The 20616-nt window shown below is 41.3% G+C and overlaps 1 protein-coding gene across 2 annotated transcripts; it reads left to right on the top strand.

Annotated features, from left to right (window-relative positions):
• Positions 1-1708: 1708 nt before the first annotated feature.
• On the top strand, positions 1709-20616 carry mkrn1 (makorin, ring finger protein, 1). 2 transcript variants are annotated; one of them, XM_028570515.1, is made up of 9 exons: positions 1709-1823; positions 2522-2653; positions 6918-7013; positions 12211-12392; positions 13907-14130; positions 15020-15234; positions 15842-15952; positions 16451-16595; positions 20378-20616. In XM_028570515.1, the coding sequence occupies exons 1-9, from the start codon at positions 1750-1752 to the stop codon at positions 20588-20590; spliced, it is 1392 nt and encodes a 463-aa protein (XP_028426316.1). In that variant the 5' UTR covers positions 1709-1749; the 3' UTR covers positions 20591-20616. The 2 variants fall into 2 exon arrangements, with proteins under 2 accessions (XP_028426316.1, XP_028426317.1); XM_028570516.1 differs by lacking the exon at positions 6918-7013.

Genomic DNA, 20616 nt, shown 5'->3' with positions numbered 1-20616 from the left:
CAAAAAAAATCTAGCTTGTATTGTTGTGTTACTTTTGACCCACCTGTGTGTTACTTTCGTCCCTACTGATGGAGTCGAAAGTAACAATGTGCAACTTATGTTCAAAGTGAAATTATACTGAAGTCATTCGATATTTGTACAAAATACCACCTGGTATTGATAGACCACACTTGTGAGTTATTGACCACAGCAAAAATATATCTCTGTCTAAAACAATATCTTTTAAAAATATGTTTTTCTGAAAAATTGTACTTTCGCCCCTGCTCTCCCCTAACACATGAGTCGACCGTTCTCTGGGACATGTTCTCATGCTAATCGTCTCTAGCTTTTAACAAGCTACCGCAAAACTGGTGGTTAGCTGCTAACGCTAGCTTTTAGGTCAGAGGGTAAATCACTATTTCTACACCACTAACAAAGCTCAAAATAGCACCACACTTCCACGGTAGCATAATGAGGGTCCCTACATGTAAACTAAAGCATTGAGAACTTTGTAAGTGTACAGATAGTTTATTAAAAAGGTCGATTATAAAGACAGTAGCAGTCGTGTTTAAATTCGGCCACCATCTTTATAATCTATCTTTTTAATAAACTGTCTGTACACTTACAAAGTTCTCAATGCTTCGGTTTGCATGTAGGAAAATAATTTTTGCAACTAGTTAACTCGTTATTTTAAGTTGATACAACTAAGCACTTTTTACAGAGTAGACAACCTGTTTCACAGCCTGAATATGAAAACTAGCTGTTTGTGTGGGAATTTCTGAGTCCCAAAAACTGCCAAATTCTGCTTTGAGGGTCGTGTAATTGCAATTTGAAAAACATTTCCCCATCTTTTTGTTTTTGCAACTAGGCGGGCCAAAATTGATTGTGAACCTAAATTGATATGCGGGCCGGATCAGAATTTGCAAGGGGCAAGATTTGGCCCGCGGGCCTTGAGTTTGACACGTGCCCTAGACTAACCTGTTTCTATTGTGACATTTGAAGAAGAGCTTTGCTAAACTCCAGCCTGTTATAGGCCGCATTATTGTGACCCTGACACTGAAACAGGAAGCTGTTCCTATTTTAAATCTGCACACATTGTGATGCTAAGCTACCAGGTTCTTTGAGCAATGACTACTGATTTCTTCTCTTCTTATTCTATAACTGTTGCTCAGAGGGATCTTTGTCTCTTTCTGCCCTTCCACTTGTCAGCCTGGTTTTTGTTCTCTGTGTACATTATTATAATGTGTATATATATATATATATATATATATATATATATATATATATATATATATATATATATATATATATATATATATATGCAGATTCCAAACTTTTGAATGGTAGGCTACTGTATATATACTTGTAATATATACAGACAACACTTGTTAGTCCTAAAATCCATTGTTGGTTTTGGCCTCTTTAGGGAAATTGTTCAGAATAAAAAAACATGATAAAACAATGAAAGGTGTTTATCTTCTAAAAGCCACATCCACAGACAATCGGATGGCAAAACGTTCCTCAGTTTTCTTGTATGAAATGTTGATAAGTATATATCATATATCAACATACAATACAATGCTACGCAATTTAGAAGTAAATAATGGTTTGCATAATTCAACTCGTGTGTGACTGTGGTGCCCCCTAGTGGACAGTACCCAATACGAGGTGTTCGGCAAACTCCGACTTGAACCGTACATATGCGAAAGAAGCCGAGCTGAATCGTAGCCGTCCGGAACATCCGGCTGTAGCTTCTCAACATAAACAGCAATGGCGGAGGCAGCAGCAGCGTCTACGGCGGCTACCCCAGTAACAGGAGGTTGGACCAAACACGTAACTTGCAGGTAAGACAAGACAAAGGACTATAAAAATATCGAAGATAGTTATATTATCTATCGTTTGACATCAAAATAGCGGTGATACGGTGGCTGGCGAGCGACTGACAAAAGCGTCTTCTGAGGTTCGCTTCAGCTATTGGCTAATGTTAGCTAGCTGTAGCTACTAGCTAGCTGCACTAGTGTGTTGTTGTGTTCACTGTGTTATGGTCACATAGCAGACGAGTGTGGTGAGTTAGCGGCCAGCTTGCTAGCTAGCTAGCTAGCTAGCTAGCTAGCTAAATTTTCAACGATTAACCCGGCTAACGTTAGCATTAACACCAGGCTATAATGTTTGACTAGATAGCTAACGTTACGCAAAACAACTGTTAAGACACTATAGAGTGATAACGTTACATCCGTCAGCGTTGATGTTGACTAACGTTAGCTAGCTGTTGGTACTCGGTAGCTACTCTTTGACTAACGTTAAAGTTAAAACCAGCGAGTTTGGCTGGTAATGAGTTTAAGTGGACCTACATAATAGTCACTGCTTGCGTTACCAATATGAAACTGAAAGACGACATTGACACACCATTGACTTGCCTGGATCTGTTTGATTAAAGTTCAGTTTGACATACGGACTTGGAAAAAAAGAACAAAAGATGTTTCCGTTAAAATTCTAGAAATCGTCTATTAACTAGACACATTTTCTTATTTTGTATTTTCAGATATTTCATGCACGGTCTTTGCAAAGAAGGAGACAACTGTCGCTATTCACACGATCTGACCAACAGCAAACCTGCAGCCATGATATGCAAGTTTTTCCAGAAGGGAAACTGTGTGTTTGGGGACCGTTGCAGGTAAAGACACAACTGACATCTTAAGTTCTAAATACGACAAATCAGTCAAATGCGGATGTGACTTAAAAAAAGGCTTTGTTGTGGCTGTAAGCAGTCCAAGGTAAGGTAAGGGACTAAGCACTGAGAGATGAAAACACACTGTGACTTGTCATTTAATCCTCCACTACTACTGCAGTTACCAAAATGTGAAATGACTGTTGTGATGCGATTAGGTGCTTGAGTCCGATCAACAGAAACCGTGTTCCCAGGCTCACCCCCTCTCTGTCAAAGCCAGGTGATTATAATAACCAATGAATAATATAAAAGAGACCATAAACAAACATATAGGAGAAACATGTGGCTCCTACAGTCTTGGTTCATATTTGCACTCAACTGGCGTGTTCAGAGCCAGCTGCCACCGCCTAAAAGGGTCCCAGTTGTCAGTTGAGCTGCATTATACCTTCCTTTCTAAAAGTGGCCTTGCTCTCAGCCAGATGACAGCCCAGCACTTTGCTGCAGCCTGCTCCTTGAGTGGATGGGATACCTGAGACCGCTGCATCCTCATGTCAACATGTTGTTGACACTGTGTGTGTGTGGGTGGTGTGTGTGTTTGTGTGTGTGGGCTGCCCCATGTCAGTCCAAGGAACTATAATCACTAGTCTGGGGACATTTCTGCATTGCTCTGCAGGATGAAATTGTATATTATAAAATATGCGTTTGAAGTTTTGTCTCGAGTAGGGCTGCACGATTAGATGGAAATATGCTTTATTGTTGTTGAATATTGTGAGAGCCATTGCTTAATAAACCGATACTAAAGTGAACTCAGCTCTGCTGCTTTCAGCATTCCGCTTAAATACAACAAACCGCTTGAGTTTTGAACAAATGAAAGGAAACAATTTCCAACTTTCTTTTATTGAACATGTTAAACCATTGAATTTAATATACTGTAAAAGGCAGCACTAAAGAAAAGAGCGTTACATTTCAAAGTGTGGTTTTCTAAAGATATTTGCTTTCAACTAATGCGAAATAATCTGTGTTTTGCGATATGTTGCACCCTATCGCGATGTGTTTGTAGCGCCAGTTGATATTGCATCGACAAGGAACCAATATATTGTGCAGCCCTAGTGTTGAGTGTTTGAGCAACACAGCGGCCTGTTCTTCTTCTGACCACGCTGCTAAGGAACCCTTTCCCGTGTAATTCTAATATGGTCTGGTTTTCTCACCATACAACAGTTCCAGTACATGGAATGCATGGGCTCTTGGCTGATTACATTTGTAAATATTCTTTTGGGCAAAGTTCCTGTTTTTTATTTTTAAATCAAAATCCTGCCTATAAGATATACATCAATCCGGTCTGCATTTGAATATTACCAATGGAAGGGATTTAATCTCAAAGTGACTATACAGCTTAGCTGCAATTTACTTCATTATCGATGCATCTGCAAATATTGTCATCACTAATTGATCTGTTTATAAAAATGTCAACAATATGGAGATTCTTATCAAAAGACAATTCTTTTCAGCTCAGGTTTTCAAAAGGATAGTGTTTAATTTCATTAACCTACTACTAGTAAAAGATGGCTCACATTTGGTTATTTTCTAAACACAGCTTAACTTTCCCTTCTATGCCAGCTGATTTTCGTACGGGACTGAAATCAATGTCGCACGGTTTGCTTCCTAAAAAGTCTAAAAGCCTGCATCATGCTGTGGATATGGTGAGCAGTATTTATTTGTAGTAAATGGGCTCAAATATGCAGCGGTATGGTCCTTTTGAGAAGCAGATTAGTCTGTTGCCAGGCTGAATGTATACCCAGACGGCAGCAGACACTGTCTGCTCCATGTCTGGCTTCAGGAGCATCCCCATAGTTACCGGCCAGCCCAACAGCAGCAGGGGCGCATTAGTTACTCGATAATTTTCTTTCTTGAATAGTGTGCTTATTGCCTGTAGAAAGCCTTTGGTCGGCTGTGTGTAGCACTGAGCTGCTTTTGTTGTTGTTGTGTTGAGAAGTCACATTCCTCCATCCTTGTGATGGAGCGGCAGTGAGGACGGCGTCCTCATTATATCTGTGCCCCCGTGGGGCTGTGCACCCTTGTATTAAGAGTCCAGAGAAAGGCTCTCACTGTGGGGGTTTGTTATGGTTGAATTCCCTGGGCTCTATCCATTGTGATGGGCTCTGTGTAGCTCTCTTCTCCCCCCCTCTCTCTTTCTCTCCTGCAGCCCCCAGGGCCAGACAGGGTGCTCTGCAGCCTGCATGGCAATTGCATAACGCTCTCTGTTTTCCCTCCTGCTCTCTTTCCCTGTGCTGTTACTGGGTTCATCAGGTTCATTCTGCTGCATTTATTTATGCATAGCCCCAGCAGCCGCCCCCCCTCTTGCCCAGAGCTCCACTGGCTCTCTGGGAACCGACTGGTTAACAGTGTGTTCTGGCGTAGCTCCCCATCATGGAGAAGGCTGGAGAAGACATTGGCCAGGTGTTCCTTTTGTATGGCTGTGTGCACAGGCTGCCATGGCCTGTTAGTCACGCTGTGGGATAGCTATGGAGTTGACTTGTTTTCTATGCTAAAGCCATATTTTGACAGTTCCATGTGGACAGCCGAGGATCTGTAATTGTTGGCGCTTCACCATTGATTGTAATTGTGATTTTGATTCATACCTCTGTGCTATCTCGTTACATGACCATGCGTCTGGTGTATTTATGCCAGCAGGAGATGAGTTGCGTTAAAGCACTCTTTAACTCCTGTGTGTGGCAAATGCCACATGAGAAACATCCTAAACAAAAACCAATCCAGACTGTGTGATGGAAATAAGAGTACAGTAAATTCTCAAATAGTTTTTTCCCTTCCCTAAATTAATGTAAACTCAAAACATCCTCCAGAATCACACCACTTTTACTTTTTGCTCAGATCAGAGGTTATATTTCAGAGTGACAAATGAACTGCTTTTAGTTAGAGGATCAGCTGGATCAGGCTTCTGTACAATAGAGATATTGGACCATCTATAACCCTACTGGACCCCTAATCCTTCACCCCCATGTTGTTGTGTCCTCACATGCAACATGGCAGGCTTGAGATCAAAATGCAGCCTGTCATTTTACTAGATGTTTGCAGTATGTAGTAGCTGTTGGTTCCCACACTTAAGGCTGGGCAATAGGGAGAAAATCAGATATCACAATATTTTTGTCCAAATATATCAATGTCGATGTTGTGCCAATATGGTAGGGTTGACTATTGCTGCTATCACAAAATATTTACATAACTGGTAAGGTCAGAAAATGACATCACGTTACTGCAATGCAGCCTTTAAAACCAGGAAAAGACAACTCTTGTGTCAAATAACAATATCCAAAATCTAAGACTAGTCTCATAACAATATCAATATAATATCCATATATTGCCCAGCCCTACTCACACTCACTGCTCCCAGTACTAGTCAAATACTAGGACTAGAGCTGGGCAATATATCGATATTATCGATATCGTGATATGAGACTAGATATAGTCTTAGATTTTGGATATTGTAATATGACATAAGTGTTGTCTTTTCCTGGTTTTAAAGGCTGCATTACAGTAAAGTGATGTCATTTCCTGAACTTACAAGACTTTTCTATTATTTGCCTTTACCCACTTACTCATTATATCCACATTACTGATTATTTATCTAAAATCTCATTATGTAAATATTTTGTGAAAGCACCAATAGTCAACCCTACAATATCATTGCGGTATCTATCGAGGTATTTGGTCAAAAATATTGTGATATTTGATTTTCTCCATATTGCCCAGCCCTAACTAGGACTATGTCGAAGTTATCACCGTGGTCAGAACAGGGGAGACCCTTTGGTTCTCTCACTATGTCTCTAGAGTCCCTACTCACTCTGAAGATAATCACCATTACTCTCTCACTCACTCTACCACATACACATGCGCCGGCCCAACTATTCTCCTAGAGAGATCGACGCACACACAAATGCAGAAGTATAAACATCAGACCACTTACGTAGGCTACGGCCAAAGCTCTGCGTGGAGCCTTCGCAGAACCATAAATCTCGCTTAAATCTGAGGCGGCAGAAGGTCACCATCTTAACCTAACTAGTCCAGTCTTGGCCATACAGATACCGGCTCGTAGCATTTGAACCAGGCATTGGCTAAACCTTTTCATTTGGGTTTCAGCTTACTCACAGAATTAACTTGAGTGATGAAGTTATGTATGTTTGTTTGGGGAAAAAAATTAGAAATTAAACAAATCAAATCTGTTTTTTTCCGGCATTTCTGCTTCATTGGATAGTGATAGCTTGGAGAGAGACAGGCTAGGCAGGAGAGAGAGAGAAGGGACGACATGCAACAAAGGGCCTGTGCTGGAATCCAACCCCCGGCCGCTGAGGTAAGGACCAAGTCTGGATACATGGTCACTCTACATGGTGAGCTACCAGAGTGCCCGACGTTTGTCCTTTTTTAACTGTGGAAAGCGACAGCCAGCACCGGCTAAATTGAGAAGCTGCTACCTGAATGTTTGGTACACTGATCTTGGCTAATAAGAGAGGAGAGAAGAGAGTCTCTGCAACACATTTGTTAGCGCCCGTGCTTAGTCAGTCTGTGCATTTTGCGAAGCTCTTTTTGTTACCAGGGTGCAGCCAATAATAATTTTCACATTCCTAGTTTTCATTCTTGTATGTAAGCAAATTGCTTACACTCTAAAGCCCTGTGCTAATAAGATAATGTTTTATCTGGCATATATACAGTATGGTACTTCAATAACATGGGAACTAAACAGAACACGTTTATATATATCTCCTTGTAAGGTATAGAAAAAGTGTTGTTGTCTGTACTGAAACTCTGGTATTATCATCCCATTAATACTGTGGAAGCTCTCCCTTTCATACTGTGTATCAGAGTGTATCCGATCATTGTGGACAATGTTGCAGATCAATGAGCATATATCCAATATTTGATTAGGTACCTTGGGTGAATTCGCTTGATTAGTCTAATTAATTATTATACTCTTTATTCATCCCCAATGGGGATATTACCCGAAGGGCTGGCTGCACGTAAGGAACACAGTGCAGGTAATGTTGGCCTACACTAGCAGCTAGCGCGGGCTATTTCTTTTGCTTAACAGTAAAGCCAGACACAAAATAACACAAAATAACCTTAACCGTAGAGCAGCAACTCCTGTGTTTCTACCAGGTAAAATTAGTCAAGCTGTTTTTGAGCTATGTTACTGGTTACTGGTTTGACTGCTCATGACTGCTTTCCAAGATGGCACCCGAAAGTAAACCCGAACGCTGCTAATCTATCTTTTTAATAAACTGTCTGTACACTTACAAAGTTCTCAATGCTTCAGTTTGCATGTAGGGACCCTCATTATGCTACCGTTGAAGTGTGGTGCTATTTTGAGCCTTGTTAGTGGTGTAGAAATAGTGACTTACCAAGTGCCCAGAAAGCTAGCGTTAGCAGCTAACCACCGGGTTTGCAGTAGCTAGTTTAAAGCTAGAGACGCATTCGATTAGCATGAAAACATGCGCCGGAATGGTCCTTTTTAAAGGACTACTTAGCAGCTCTGTGTCAAGGCAGTGTGTGCAGATGAACGGCTTCCCTCTGTGGCTCCAGCTATCAGTTTGTTAGTCTGACTTTTTCTCAGACGAGGAGTGACACTTACTGTGCAAAGGAATTTGAATCATAGCATATGCATATGGTTATTATATCACAGCTATGAACCAGTCAGATTGCTTGATTTGAGCTACCCATTTTATAGATTTATGTATATACGTAGTAGGGCTGCCATCCCTTAGTCGATTAGTCGACTAATCGGTCGTTTTGGTTTTAATCGACTAAGATTTCTTTAGTCGATTAGTCATTTTTTATGCTTATTCATGCTTAATTACTCATTTCCAAGAAACTTCTGAGTACATTTATGGTAAACACAGGATTTTAAGTGGTGCTTTTGCAGGATTAATTGTGGAGAAACTCAGTTTTACAGATGGTTAATTAACTACATTTATATTGTGCTTTTCTAGTCTTAACCACCTCTCAAAGCTCACAGCTCTGTCAATTAAATCAACTAATCGATTAGTCGACAAAATCGTATAAGTGTTAATTGACTAAGAATTTCTTTAGTCGAGGACAGCCCTAATACGTAGATTCCCCCTAACAATAAAGAGTAATCTTTTTTTCTTTGTTCTTTAAATGATCAAGGTTGCTGGGGAAAAAGCACTTTGTGACCAAAACCCCTGGATAATATGTACACGTGTGGATACAGATTCTGTATTAGTTTGTATTGTTGAAGGGCCATGTACAGACAGATTTAACATTTTCTGTTGTGTTCTTGTCTCTACGACATGATGAAACATCCCACACTGTAGTCCTAATGTTTTGACCGTGGCCATTAAAGGACACTGTTTGTCTCTCAGGTAGGGCTGGGCGATATGGAGAAAATCAGATATCACGATATTCTTGACCAAATACCTCAATATCAATATTGCAGCGATATTCTAGGGTTGACAATTTGTGCTTTAACAAAATATCTTCACACTTAGATTTTAGATAAATAATCATCAGTAATGTGGATATAATGACTAAGTGGGGAAAAGGCAAATAAGAGAACAGCTAGAACAGTCTGGTAAGTTCAGAAAATGACATCACCGTACTGTAATGCAGCATTTAAAACCAGTAAAAGACAACACTTATGTCTAGGGCTGTCCTCGACTAAAGAAATTCTTAGTCGACTAACACTTATACGATTTTGTTGACTAATCGATTAGTTGATTTAATTGACAGAGCTGTGAGCTTTGAGAGGTGGTTAAGACTAGAAAAGCACAATATAAATGTAGTTAATTAACCATCTGTAAAACTGAGTTTCTCCACAATTAATCCTGCAAAAGCACCACTTTAAATCTTGTGTTTACCATAAATGTGCTCAGAAGTTTCTTGGAAATAAGTAATTAAGCATGAATAAGCATAAAAAATGACTAATCGACTAAAGAAATCTTAGTCGACTAAGACCAAAACGACCGATTAGTCGACTAATCGACTAAGGGGTGGCAGCCCTACTTATGTCATATCACGATATGACGATATCCAAAATCTGAGACGATATCTAGTCTCATATCACGATATCGATATAATATCGATATATTGCCCAGCCCTACTCTCAGGTTGTCTCCACAGCTGAAGACTGGAGAGTAACCTGCAACTAAAATTCCAGTTTACATTCCATTTACATTCTTATACATTCTTATATTTTTTTTACAGGGGAAGAAGGAGAACCAAAATCTTGTCTTTAAGTAGAAGCAGTAGAATGAACAGTTTGAGACAAAGTGTCCCAAGGACAGAGGTTTCATGGAACTAAAAATGGCATACCGGTCTGTACAAACTGAACATGAACTGAAGATCAAGCTTAGTTTTTTGGAGGTGTCTTTTGCCTCGGTTTCTGCAAACGTCAGTGTCACTTCACAAACATACAGGTGCATGCTGTCTGACTAGTTTTACACTAAGGACTGACCATTTGAATACATTTTTTACAGAAACCCAGAAGAGTTCAGAGGCAGAACATTTTCAAACACATAGGTTTGACTTTTAATCATCCATTCAGCCATTACATTCAAGAAGCCATGTTTTGTCAACATTCGTGTTGGTGCAATGTCAAAAGGGAATGCACTAAATTAATTTGTAAACAAAGCGGGCCTGGGTGCTTTTCCTAAGTGAGGAGAGGTGAGGTCAGTTAGCAGGTGTAGCAGCTATTTTCAGTCCCTTAAGACTGTAAAGTCTGTAGGACATATTTACAATAACCTAGTCTATATCAACGACGATATTGATTGTTCAGGTGCTGCCGGAAATTCCACCAGGTGTTCCTCATTTTCGGCCGGATGTCCGTCCCTTTCTTCTTCTTTCTTTGTGTTGGCGTTCTAACCTCTGGTGGATTTGTGAGGACTATGGTTAACTGCTCCTCAGATCTCTGCAGGGTAAATCCAGACAACTAGCTAGACTATGTGTCCAATCAGAGTTTTCTGTTGAACAACTAAAACTACTTTTGAACGTACACATGTTCCACCAAAACAAGTTCCTTCCCGACGCTATTTTGCAGAGGCACCGTGGCTCAGTCTGGCGCATAGCATCGCCCATGATGATTGTGATTGGTTTAAAAAAATGGCAATAAACCAGAGCACGTTTTTCTCCCATCCAGGAATGCTGTGTGGACTAGCCAGTCCTTCCAGAAAAATGCGAGTTTTTTTGTGATTGTCGCGGGCAAAAAATCCTTGATTATGCGGCACGTTTTCTTAAGAAATGCAATGGAATATGCGGGATATTTATGCAATTCTATGTGCTGAAATTGCGGGAACTTGCAAAAACTGCAAGCAAACTAGCAAGACCCTCCTCCGCAGTGTTGTGGATGCAAGACCAGCAATAACCTAACCTAACTAAACCACTCTACTGGTCCAACAGTAAATTCACTTCACCTTGTATCAGACCACAGTTGGCTCATACAATGCAGCAGGAACATTTTACTGATGGTAGAAGTTAGTTTCATGCACCCTTGTAAGTAGATGGTTCAGTCAGGTCAGTAGTCTTACAATCCCACGTATGCACGTTCAGCATCTTAAAGTTATCATTTTTGATAGATAGTTAAAGAGCTCATACTGATGTTAGAGGGGAAAAAATGCAAAGGTATTTAGAAGTCAGCTATTTACCTTTTTTATTATACGTACATTATATTACATGGACGACCAATTCTAGAAAGGAACACTCAGAAAAAAGTCTATTGAAATAAATTGGAAAAATAAACACCAGTACTTGTATGTTTATCAGTCAGTTATTTCGTTAGAATAAAGAATAAATCAAAATAATAGCTTTAAACCTAAACAATGTTCAGTATCAGTCAATTGCTGACTATTTTAATACTGCCAGTCAGTTAGGGGCAAATTGTAAAACATTTCCCTACTGGGGGCTGGGGTGCTGCTGCTTGTGCTCCGGCAACACCGTCTACCGTGGTGATTTGCCACAGGGTTGTGCGGCAGGGGGAGTGTCAATAACCCCCAAATGTGGCACAAGTAGACTTTATATTTCACAATCACTGTTTTCCGTCACATTGTTTATAGACAACGTTTCCCGACCGCACTTGAAAGCATCATTATTTCACAGGAGAGCGAGAGAGAGAACAGAGACGAGCGATGCACAGCGAGTGCTATGTTGTAGCAGGAAACAGTCAGCTGTTCCACAAACTCCCGGGCAATTCAGCTCTTGTTTTCAAACTTTCTTGTGGCAGCGATTGAGGCAGTGATGTTTCCTGTTTCCTGTACGGGACTCTCACACCGCCTCAAAACACTCCGACAACTCTGATCTCCGTTATATGACAGCGTGACGCTGGGTTGCGTTTCTCCAAATGTTGAGTCTGTCTCAACTTTTCGCCGCAGGCCTGCTGCGTTTCCAGAAATCTAAATAACCGAGTAAAGTACAGCTATGTGACAATTCTACAGTAGAAGTATTTGTACATTACAACACTGCTTATAAGTGTTCTGCATTAAGTGCCATGGGACAGTAGATCCTTTGAACTGTAACAATCCCGGTCCTGTGTGCCTCCTCAGGTTTGAACACTGTAAACCGGCAAAGAACGAGGAGTTGCCACCCCCCCAGACGCTGCCGCTGCCCTCTGTCTCGCTGGCTGCCTCGTCAGACCCAGAACCCAGTGGGCCAACACCTGGTTCAGGGGCACAAGATTGGGTCAACGCTGCGGAGTTTGTTCCTGGACAGCCGTACTGTGGACGGGGTGAGTCACCAGCATTGGTTACACCAAGATGGAAAATGCTCGCACATTACCCGAAGTTCACACTTTTACCAACTTTTATGACTGGATGGTGTTTCATAATGTCCCACGTGATGATCGTCCCATAAGTACCTGGCAAGCATTTAATTAATTTGGATTCAGGGCTACTAGTGTTACGATACCAAAATTCTGACTTTGATAGGATACCCTACCTAAATGTCTTGTTACTGATGCTGAAAAGATACCACGTCTAAAACCTAAGAAGTGATAGAATAATAGATGAAAGAACATAAAATTTAATTATTATTATTATTATTATTAACCTCAAGTGGTCAAACTTTCAGTTTGGGTGGTGTAATGTTAGATGATCGCTCAGGCCAGGCGCCAGGATCAAGGCAGGCAGGCTGGGACATGTTTTTTCCTCTGTCTGTCTATAGTATGTTGATTTCAGCACCCAGGACAGCGACACACACACACACACACGCTCCTGCCCTTACACACACACACACACACACACACACACAATAAAAAGTGCTCAGTCTCAGAATAACAAATTCTAATTAATGTTTATGCATAAATGAATAATATGGGATTACTACTCCTTATTTCATGGGCATGAATACTGATTTGGACTTAAATTACCATGGCAACGATCAAAGCTTGGAAGCATGTGGGTCAGCTCTAGAACTCTGTACTTTTGAAGGTTCTGACCAATCTATGTCAGTACTCCAGAGCACTGATTCACGTTAAATCACTCGTTCGAGCTAAAATGGGCATGAAAAGAGATAATTGTCATTAATTGAAATATGTTAAATATGCCATTTAAAATGCTGATATGTTGGGCCTTCTCTGAAGTCCTATTAGTCCCTAAAGGTTCCCCTCTGGTCACTCATCTGAAATGGAACAGCTTCACCTCCATTCTAATAAATGTGACAATCCACACTGACTACGCATGTGGGACATTGAGACACACCCACCCAGATTGTTCATGCTCCAAGGGGACTTTTTTTTTTTGTCAGCCACGGGCAGAAAAGACAGTTTGCCCTTTTGGGATTAGGGTACTCTTTTGGTGCAACAAACATGCAGGTGCATTTGTCCATTTGGCTGGGTTCATTTTGGCTTGTGTGAACCGCTTTTATTCAAACTCTGATGTAGGCCAAAGAACCGGACCAGCGCTACTGGAAAAGGGCTTGTCTGAACTATGATGAACTAATCAATTGTTCATCTTATGTTTCTACTCTTGCTTTTGTTTGGTTTGTACCAGTCACTTGAACATGTGTGAATAACAGTAATGATGCTTCCACTGTGGATAGGGTCCACTGGTCTGAAAATGCAGAGCAACTGAGATTATGACTTTAAGTTCAAGTTTAAAGGTTGGTTAGGTTGCATTGTTAGGGGGAAGTGTCCTCAGATCAGAGTCTCGTCATTTGCAAAAGAAGGCATTCGTAAGCATGAAGACTTTTTGTTTTCTCTTTTAAAGTGGCACAAAATAATTGCACAAATCTGTCTGTGCCCAGCTGAGCCAGTGAAGGGGGAGAGCTCCGTCCCTCTCATTGAGGAGTTTGACAGCGAGGCATCGCAGGACAAGGAAGCGTTGAGGAAGCAGCTCTGTCCGTACGCAGCTGTTGGAGAGTGCCGCTATGGAATCAACTGTGCCTATCTCCACGGCGACGTGTGTGACATGTGCGGCCTCCAGGTGCTCCACCCCACTGACAACGCCCAGCGCTCGGACCACACAAAGGTAACGCTTACAGAAACCTTAACCATGCTGGGCTCAACATTCACTCTCCCACTTTATTGCGGAATACTCTGGAATTATTAGTGGTGGATTAGAAAGCAAATTGGTAAAAGCTGATGTGCTTTCACTGTTTAAAATACAGTTTGCCAGTGAAAGCGACAGTTAAAGATGGCTAAAAATGAGACGCTGTTACCTAAATGGGTGCTAATGACAAAGGGAATGATTAAAGGTGGAGTTCAAACCAAAGCATTGAAACTTTGTAAGTGTACAGACAGTTTATTAAAAAGATAGATTAGAAAGACCGTAGCCTTCGTGTTTACATGTCATGACCAGTCGAACCACGAACACCGTGCAACCAGTAACCTAGCTCAAACACAGCGTTCGTGATTCAACTGCTCATGACTGTTTTTTAAGATGGCGCCTGAATGTAAACATGAACGCTACTGTCTTTATAATCTCTTTTTAATAAACTGTCTGTACACTTACAAAGTTCTCAATGCTTCAGTTTACATATAGGGACCCTCATTATGCTACCGTGAAAGTGTGGTGCTATTTTGAGCCTTGTTAGTGGTGTAGAAATAGTGATTTACCCTCTTCCCCGAAAGCTAGCGTTAGCAGCTAACCACCAGTTTTGCGGTAGCTTGTTAAAAGCTAGAGATGCATTCGATTAGCATGAAAACAGATACGTACAGATATGTTATTAACCCTTAGGTTCATTTTGCGTCGGAATTGTCCTTTTTAAGACTGTATGAGATTTGGAAATGTCAGAGCAGGGGGAATGAGAGGGGGAAACGAAGCAAAGGATATTCAGTAAACCAAAACGTAGCAGTGTAAATGCAGCCTAAGGCCCACAACGGTTGTGGTGTGTTGGTTTAACTGTTCCCTCTCCTAGGCATGCATCGAGGCCCATGAGAAAGACATGGAGATTTCATTTGCCATCCAACGCAGCAAAGACATGATGTGCGGTGTGTGTATGGAGGTGGTGTTTGAGAAGGCCAACCCAAGCGAGCGCCGTTTTGGCATCCTCTCCAACTGCTGCCACTGCTACTGTCTAAAGTGCATTCGCAAGTGGAGGAGTGCCAAGCAGTTTGAGAGCAAAATCATCAAGTGAGTCACTTGCACATGGCAAAGAGTTTCTGAAGTCACTGTAGGCTAAGTGGTAAATGATTTTAAATCTGTATCTCTGATAGTTTCTCAGGAGATTGATACATTGTTATTAATCAAGTTAGTATTTTTTTCTTGACTTATAGTTTGTAGAACATTGAATGCTGTGTGATCTATGTGACAAATAAAAAGAAACAGGTATTTAATGTAAGGGTCTTTACAGACAGAAGCGGAATGCCCATGCAAATGAGAAGCATTACGCCGTGAATGTCTGTTTCCTGGATCAATGTAATACAAAAAAACACAACTTGATGAAGATCCAATGGACAGGCGGTATAATGAAAACCATTAAGGACTTTTGAATTATTTAATATTTGTATTCCTAATAATAAAGCCAATTTCCTAAAGTGCAGAAAGTTACAGAGATTAACTTAGTTAAAGCTCATTTCTTCCACGTGTGCTGGACACACAGCGTCCGCTTGTCTACTCTGGTTTCAAATGAAGACAAGTGAAATACTACTACACACAACTAACCTTTCAACCGTCTACAATGCCTCTTCCCACCGTTTTTTTTTTTTTTTTTTTTTTTTTTTTTTTTAAATCTTCGCAGGTCTTGTCCAGAGTGTCGAATCACATCCAACTTTGTCATCCCGAGCGAGTACTGGGTGGAGGATAAGGAGGACAAGCAGAAACTCATCCAGAAATACAAGGATGGCATGGGGTACACACATCATTTTCTATGCTCTACACACCTAAACACTGTCATTGCTGCACTCAAGTCTTATTTGTTTGTATGTACTGCGGGACACAAGGAATCAGAGGAACGGGGACACAATGTATAAGGTCTTCCTCCCTCTTTATGTATCTGTTATGCTGAAAAAGTTGGCTTAAAAAGCTGGCTTCATAAAGTATCAGCTATTCAAACCGGTTAGTGTCTCTGCAGGATGGAGCACACAGACTGGGAATAGAAAGCTGTTGTGGGTGGATGTGATGAAAAAAACTCACAGGAGTGGGTGGTAATGGCGGGGAGTGGGCAGATGATCCGGTGCAGACTCTTTTTAACTCAGAAACACACAGAATGTGGTGATCATTTATAAAGCCCCACTGAGAAAACCTCCTAATCATCAACTCAGTGTTGCTTGGTGCCTCTGGTGTGATTCGGTGTTCTAACTCTAACTAGCTGTTGTTGTTCTCTGGTTCCCATTCTCGTCTTCTCCAGGACGAAACCATGTCGATACTTTGACCAGGGTCGCGGAACGTGTCCTTTTGGCTCAAATTGCTTCTACAAGCACGCCTTTCCAGACGGTCGGCTGGAGGAAGCTCAGCCTCAGCGAAGACAGACCGGATCCAACAGCAGGAATCGGGTAACCCGTTCACACTCCCTCCTACGATCCTATCGTCTAAAATCCATTAGTGCTACCAAGATTGCCACCATTGTATGATAGCCACAGTTTTCATTACCAGAGTACATATTGTGAGTTTCAATACTTTTCTGAGAAAAGGGAAACGGTGTGAAAAGCTGCCCCTGCTCTGCTTTCATTGAGCTGATAAAGCCAGTAACAGCACCATCTGCTGGATGTGGAGAGTAGAAAGTGTGATAATGGAAACACCCTGATAAGATGCAATCCATCAGTTCAAAGTTCACAATTAATGCAATGGAAAATACACCTGTGCAAAATCTAACGAGCTAAAGCATTACGTTGTTTAATGTGACTCCTTTAGCGGCCGGCTCTCTGCCTCGTAACGTTACACCTCCGCTGCTCGTTTGTCCGTTACTGCAGTACCTCAGCTCTGTGACTTGCTGCGGCTCGGCTTACGTGGAAGTTCATATGTTGCCATGGCAATGGTACACATAGAAATGGCTGCCGCTCTGACCATACTGCTACAGTGAGTTGAATGGGAATGGCCTTTCTATCCATTTTATTTCTATGGCGGTGGTGTAGATAAGAGAGCCAATTTCTAACTGATGGAAACAAACTGAAAAGTTAGGACTCTCAAAATTAGGAAATAGTGATTCCAAATGTTCATTACCATGGTCAACATGTATAGATCCGTACATCTAGATTACACTATTATCAAAATGATGAGCTAGTAAATCATTCAGCATTATTTTGGCTGTCGAAATGATGACGCCTGTTGTAAAGTGTTTACTTTGAGTCAATATTACGAGATGCTGAAGGATAATATTGAGATGGAAGTGACAATTATCATAAACCTTTAAATTAAAGTCTTAATGTATCTGATATTTATTTATTCTTAAGTATCAAAAGTAGGGCTGGGCGATATGGTTGAAAACTGTATCACGATATAAGTTTTTCATATCGGTCGATATCAATAATAATTGATATTTTTTATGACCTATTTAAAATAAGGACCAGGAGAAAAATATATTCAATTTAAACATTTTTATTTAAAACTTAACCCTGCTCTGATTATAATCCCCTCAATTATAAAAGCAGAAATGTCAACACAACCATGGAAAACATAATTAAAATGTAAACAGGTCTAAAATCACAATGAACACTTAACAATTATCTTTTAACATTAAGGTGCAAAATTAACGAATAAGTAAGAAATGCTTAATAAAGTGTCATAAAATAGTGCAAAGTGTTGTAGTGTTTAGTAAGGTGCTGATGCAGAGTACCTCTCCATGGTGGTCTGCTGCTTGTAGTGTTTAGTAAGGCGCTGATGCAGAGTACCTCTCCATGGTGGTCTGCTGCTTGTAGTGTTTAGTAAGGTGCTGATGCAGAGTACCTCTCCATGGTGGTCTGCTGCTTGTAGTGTTTAGTAAGGTGCTGATGCAGAGTACCTCTCCATGGTGGTCTGCTGCTTGTAGTGTTTAGTAAGGTGCTGATGCAGAGTACCTCTCCATGGTGGTCTGCTGCTTGTAGCGTTTAGTAAGGTGCTGATGCAGAGTACCTCTCCATGGTGGTCTGCTGCTTGTAGCGTTTAGTAAGGTGCTGATGCAGAGTACCTCTCCATGGTGGTCTGCTGCTTGTAGTGTTTAGTAAGGTGCTGATGCAGAGTACCTCTCCATGGTGGTCTGCTGCTTGTAGTGTTTAGTAAGGTGCTGATGCAGAGTACCTCTCCATGGTGGTCTGCTGCTTGTAGTGTTTAGTAAGGCGCTGATGCAGAGTACCTCTCCATGGTGGTCTGCTGCTTGTAGTGTTTAGTAAGGTGCTGATGCAGAGTACCTCTCCATGGTGGTCTGCTGCTTGTAGTGTTTAGTAAGGTGCTGATGCAGAGTACCTCTCCATGGTGGTCTGCTGCTTGTGCCGTGTTGCAGCTGCAGATGTTGTTGGACGTTGATGGCGAATACGGCTGTGCTCCAAAGTGTGAGCGCGGCTAAAGTGGTAAAACAAGTTTATGGTCGTACCAGTGTTGGTGGGGACGAGGGTCTGATTTACATTGGTCTGACTACGGTCAGACTTATAAAATCCCCAAAACTGCCATACTGACTTTTCCTGTTTTATCAACGATTTCCTCGCTCGCTCCGGCACTCACTTTCCACTCCACGCCGGTTCTGTTATTGAAGAACACGAGACAACGATGTGGCGCAACCAAACATGATACTGTTACATGATTGGCTGTTAGAGTGTCACTCCCCACGTTGCTAGGTTGCCAGAGAGTGAGGGCCTTTGTTCATGCAACCAAACTTGATTCACAACCTCTGGTTTCTTCTGATGAAGAAAAACAAGTTATCGAACGTTTTATCGACCGCATTTTCTATTGATATTGATTATGTGTCTATCGCGATACATATCGTTATCGTTTTATCGCCCAGCCCTAATCAAAAGTCATTTTCTGATATTAAATTTACTTCATTATTAGAAGTAGAAGTAAAAAACAAAAAGGCTTTCATTATAAAGTGTATGGCCAAGGGTGTGTACCCTTATCTTCATCACCACCCTGTTCGCCACTGTCGTCGGGGTGACCATAGTCTGTTACCATGGCGGTAGAGCCTGCACCAGGTGCTTCCATGACCCCATCAGTTATTGTGCGTCCTCGTCTTCTTTAGTTTTGGCCTATGTTTGGGGTTTTTTAGGCATTCGGTCACCAACTGGAATGAAGCGTGCGTTAACTCGCAATCTAGGAGCCATAATTCACCAAACCTGCTTTTTATCCAGTTTAACAAATTTATTCAGATTTTATTTAGTAGTAACGAATGCTTAGGGGAAATGTAGTGGAGTAAGAGAAATATAAATAACGAAGTAGAGTACAGATACGTGAAAATTCTACTTAAAGCTACATTATGTAAGAATTTCTCCCATGTAGCGGTGAAATTGTATATGACAACCAACTGAATATTAGTTTCTAACCCCTCCCATTAGAAATTATCTCTTAGTATCTCCATCGTTTGCACGCAACTGTTCTAGCCACTCCAATATTAACTTTGGTCTTGTTGCTTTGCCTGTCGCGTTGTCGTTTTTATTCTCTTTTTCGCTTCCCTGGCAAGTAATCTCCCCCTGGCATTCATCACCGTGCCACTGAGTCTAAAAGTGTGAAAGGTGGAGGCATGTCCTTCTTTGGCTGGTATTTTAAAGATGGAGGCGCTACATGGCTGCTGTCATTCGAGCGACTCTCCTGTATGTATTCTGAATGATTCTGAATGTCAGATTCTACACTTACAAGAATACTTTGATTAGTTGGTGGAAGTCATTACACATGAATGAGTACATATTTGTGAAAGAACAAAGGGTTTTTGCTAAGAATCAACTCAAAACATTACACAATGTAGGTTTAAGTAGAGTAACGAAGTATTCGTACTTCCTTACATTACGTCGGTCAAGCTGCTGAACTCAAATAGCAAATCGTAGCACAACAGAGCAAAGTGCAATAAATACACCAGCACGTTTTGCACTTAGCACTTTAATTATTACAGTATTGTCTGTACAGTCATATCGTGTCCTTCCTTTATGTCCTAAGATGCTCCGTTGATCTTATCTTTATGTTTTTATGTAGAGTCTATGTTGATTTTAGAATGGTTTCTCTGTGTCATGTTTGTGTTATGAAGCAACAGATTGTCGCACTATGCCCAAGACCAACTTCCACCTCAGGGACAATAAAGTGTATTCTGCATATGTATTCTATTCCAACACCGGTCCCCAGAAGACATTCTTATCAAACTCTGTCCTCCCCCTCGCAGAGCTCGAGGCGAACGCCGCTGTGGGACATCTTCGACGAGCGGGAAAGCAGCGACTCGTTTGACAACGAGGACGAGGAGATGGTGACGTTTGAGCTGAGCGAGATGCTGCTGATGCTGCTGGCTGCAGGAACCGACGACGAGGTGACGGACTCAGAGGATGAGTGGGACTTGTTTCACGAGGAGCTGGACGATTTCTATGAGATTTACCTATAGCGGCCTAAATCCCCCCCCCCCCCCCC

The sequence above is a fragment of the Perca flavescens genome, chromosome 23, assembly GCF_004354835.1.
Source record: "Perca flavescens isolate YP-PL-M2 chromosome 23, PFLA_1.0, whole genome shotgun sequence".
NCBI classification, from domain to species: domain Eukaryota; kingdom Metazoa; phylum Chordata; class Actinopteri; order Perciformes; family Percidae; genus Perca; species Perca flavescens.
The sequence above is the reverse complement of the archived record's forward strand: the minus strand, read 5'-3'. Positions and strand labels throughout refer to the sequence as shown.

Excerpts from the sequence above, each read along its gene's own strand:
- mkrn1 (XM_028570515.1), top strand. The coding sequence starts at position 1,750 with ATGGCGGAGGCAGCAGCAGCGTCTACGGCGGCTACCCCAGTAACAGGA. Across the intron at positions 7,014-12,210 it reads TCCAACCCCCGGCCGCTGAG|GTTTGAACACTGTAAACCGG; the intron begins GTAAGGACCAAG and ends GTGCCTCCTCAG. Across the intron at positions 15,235-15,841 it reads TTTGAGAGCAAAATCATCAA|GTCTTGTCCAGAGTGTCGAA; the intron begins GTGAGTCACTTG and ends AAATCTTCGCAG.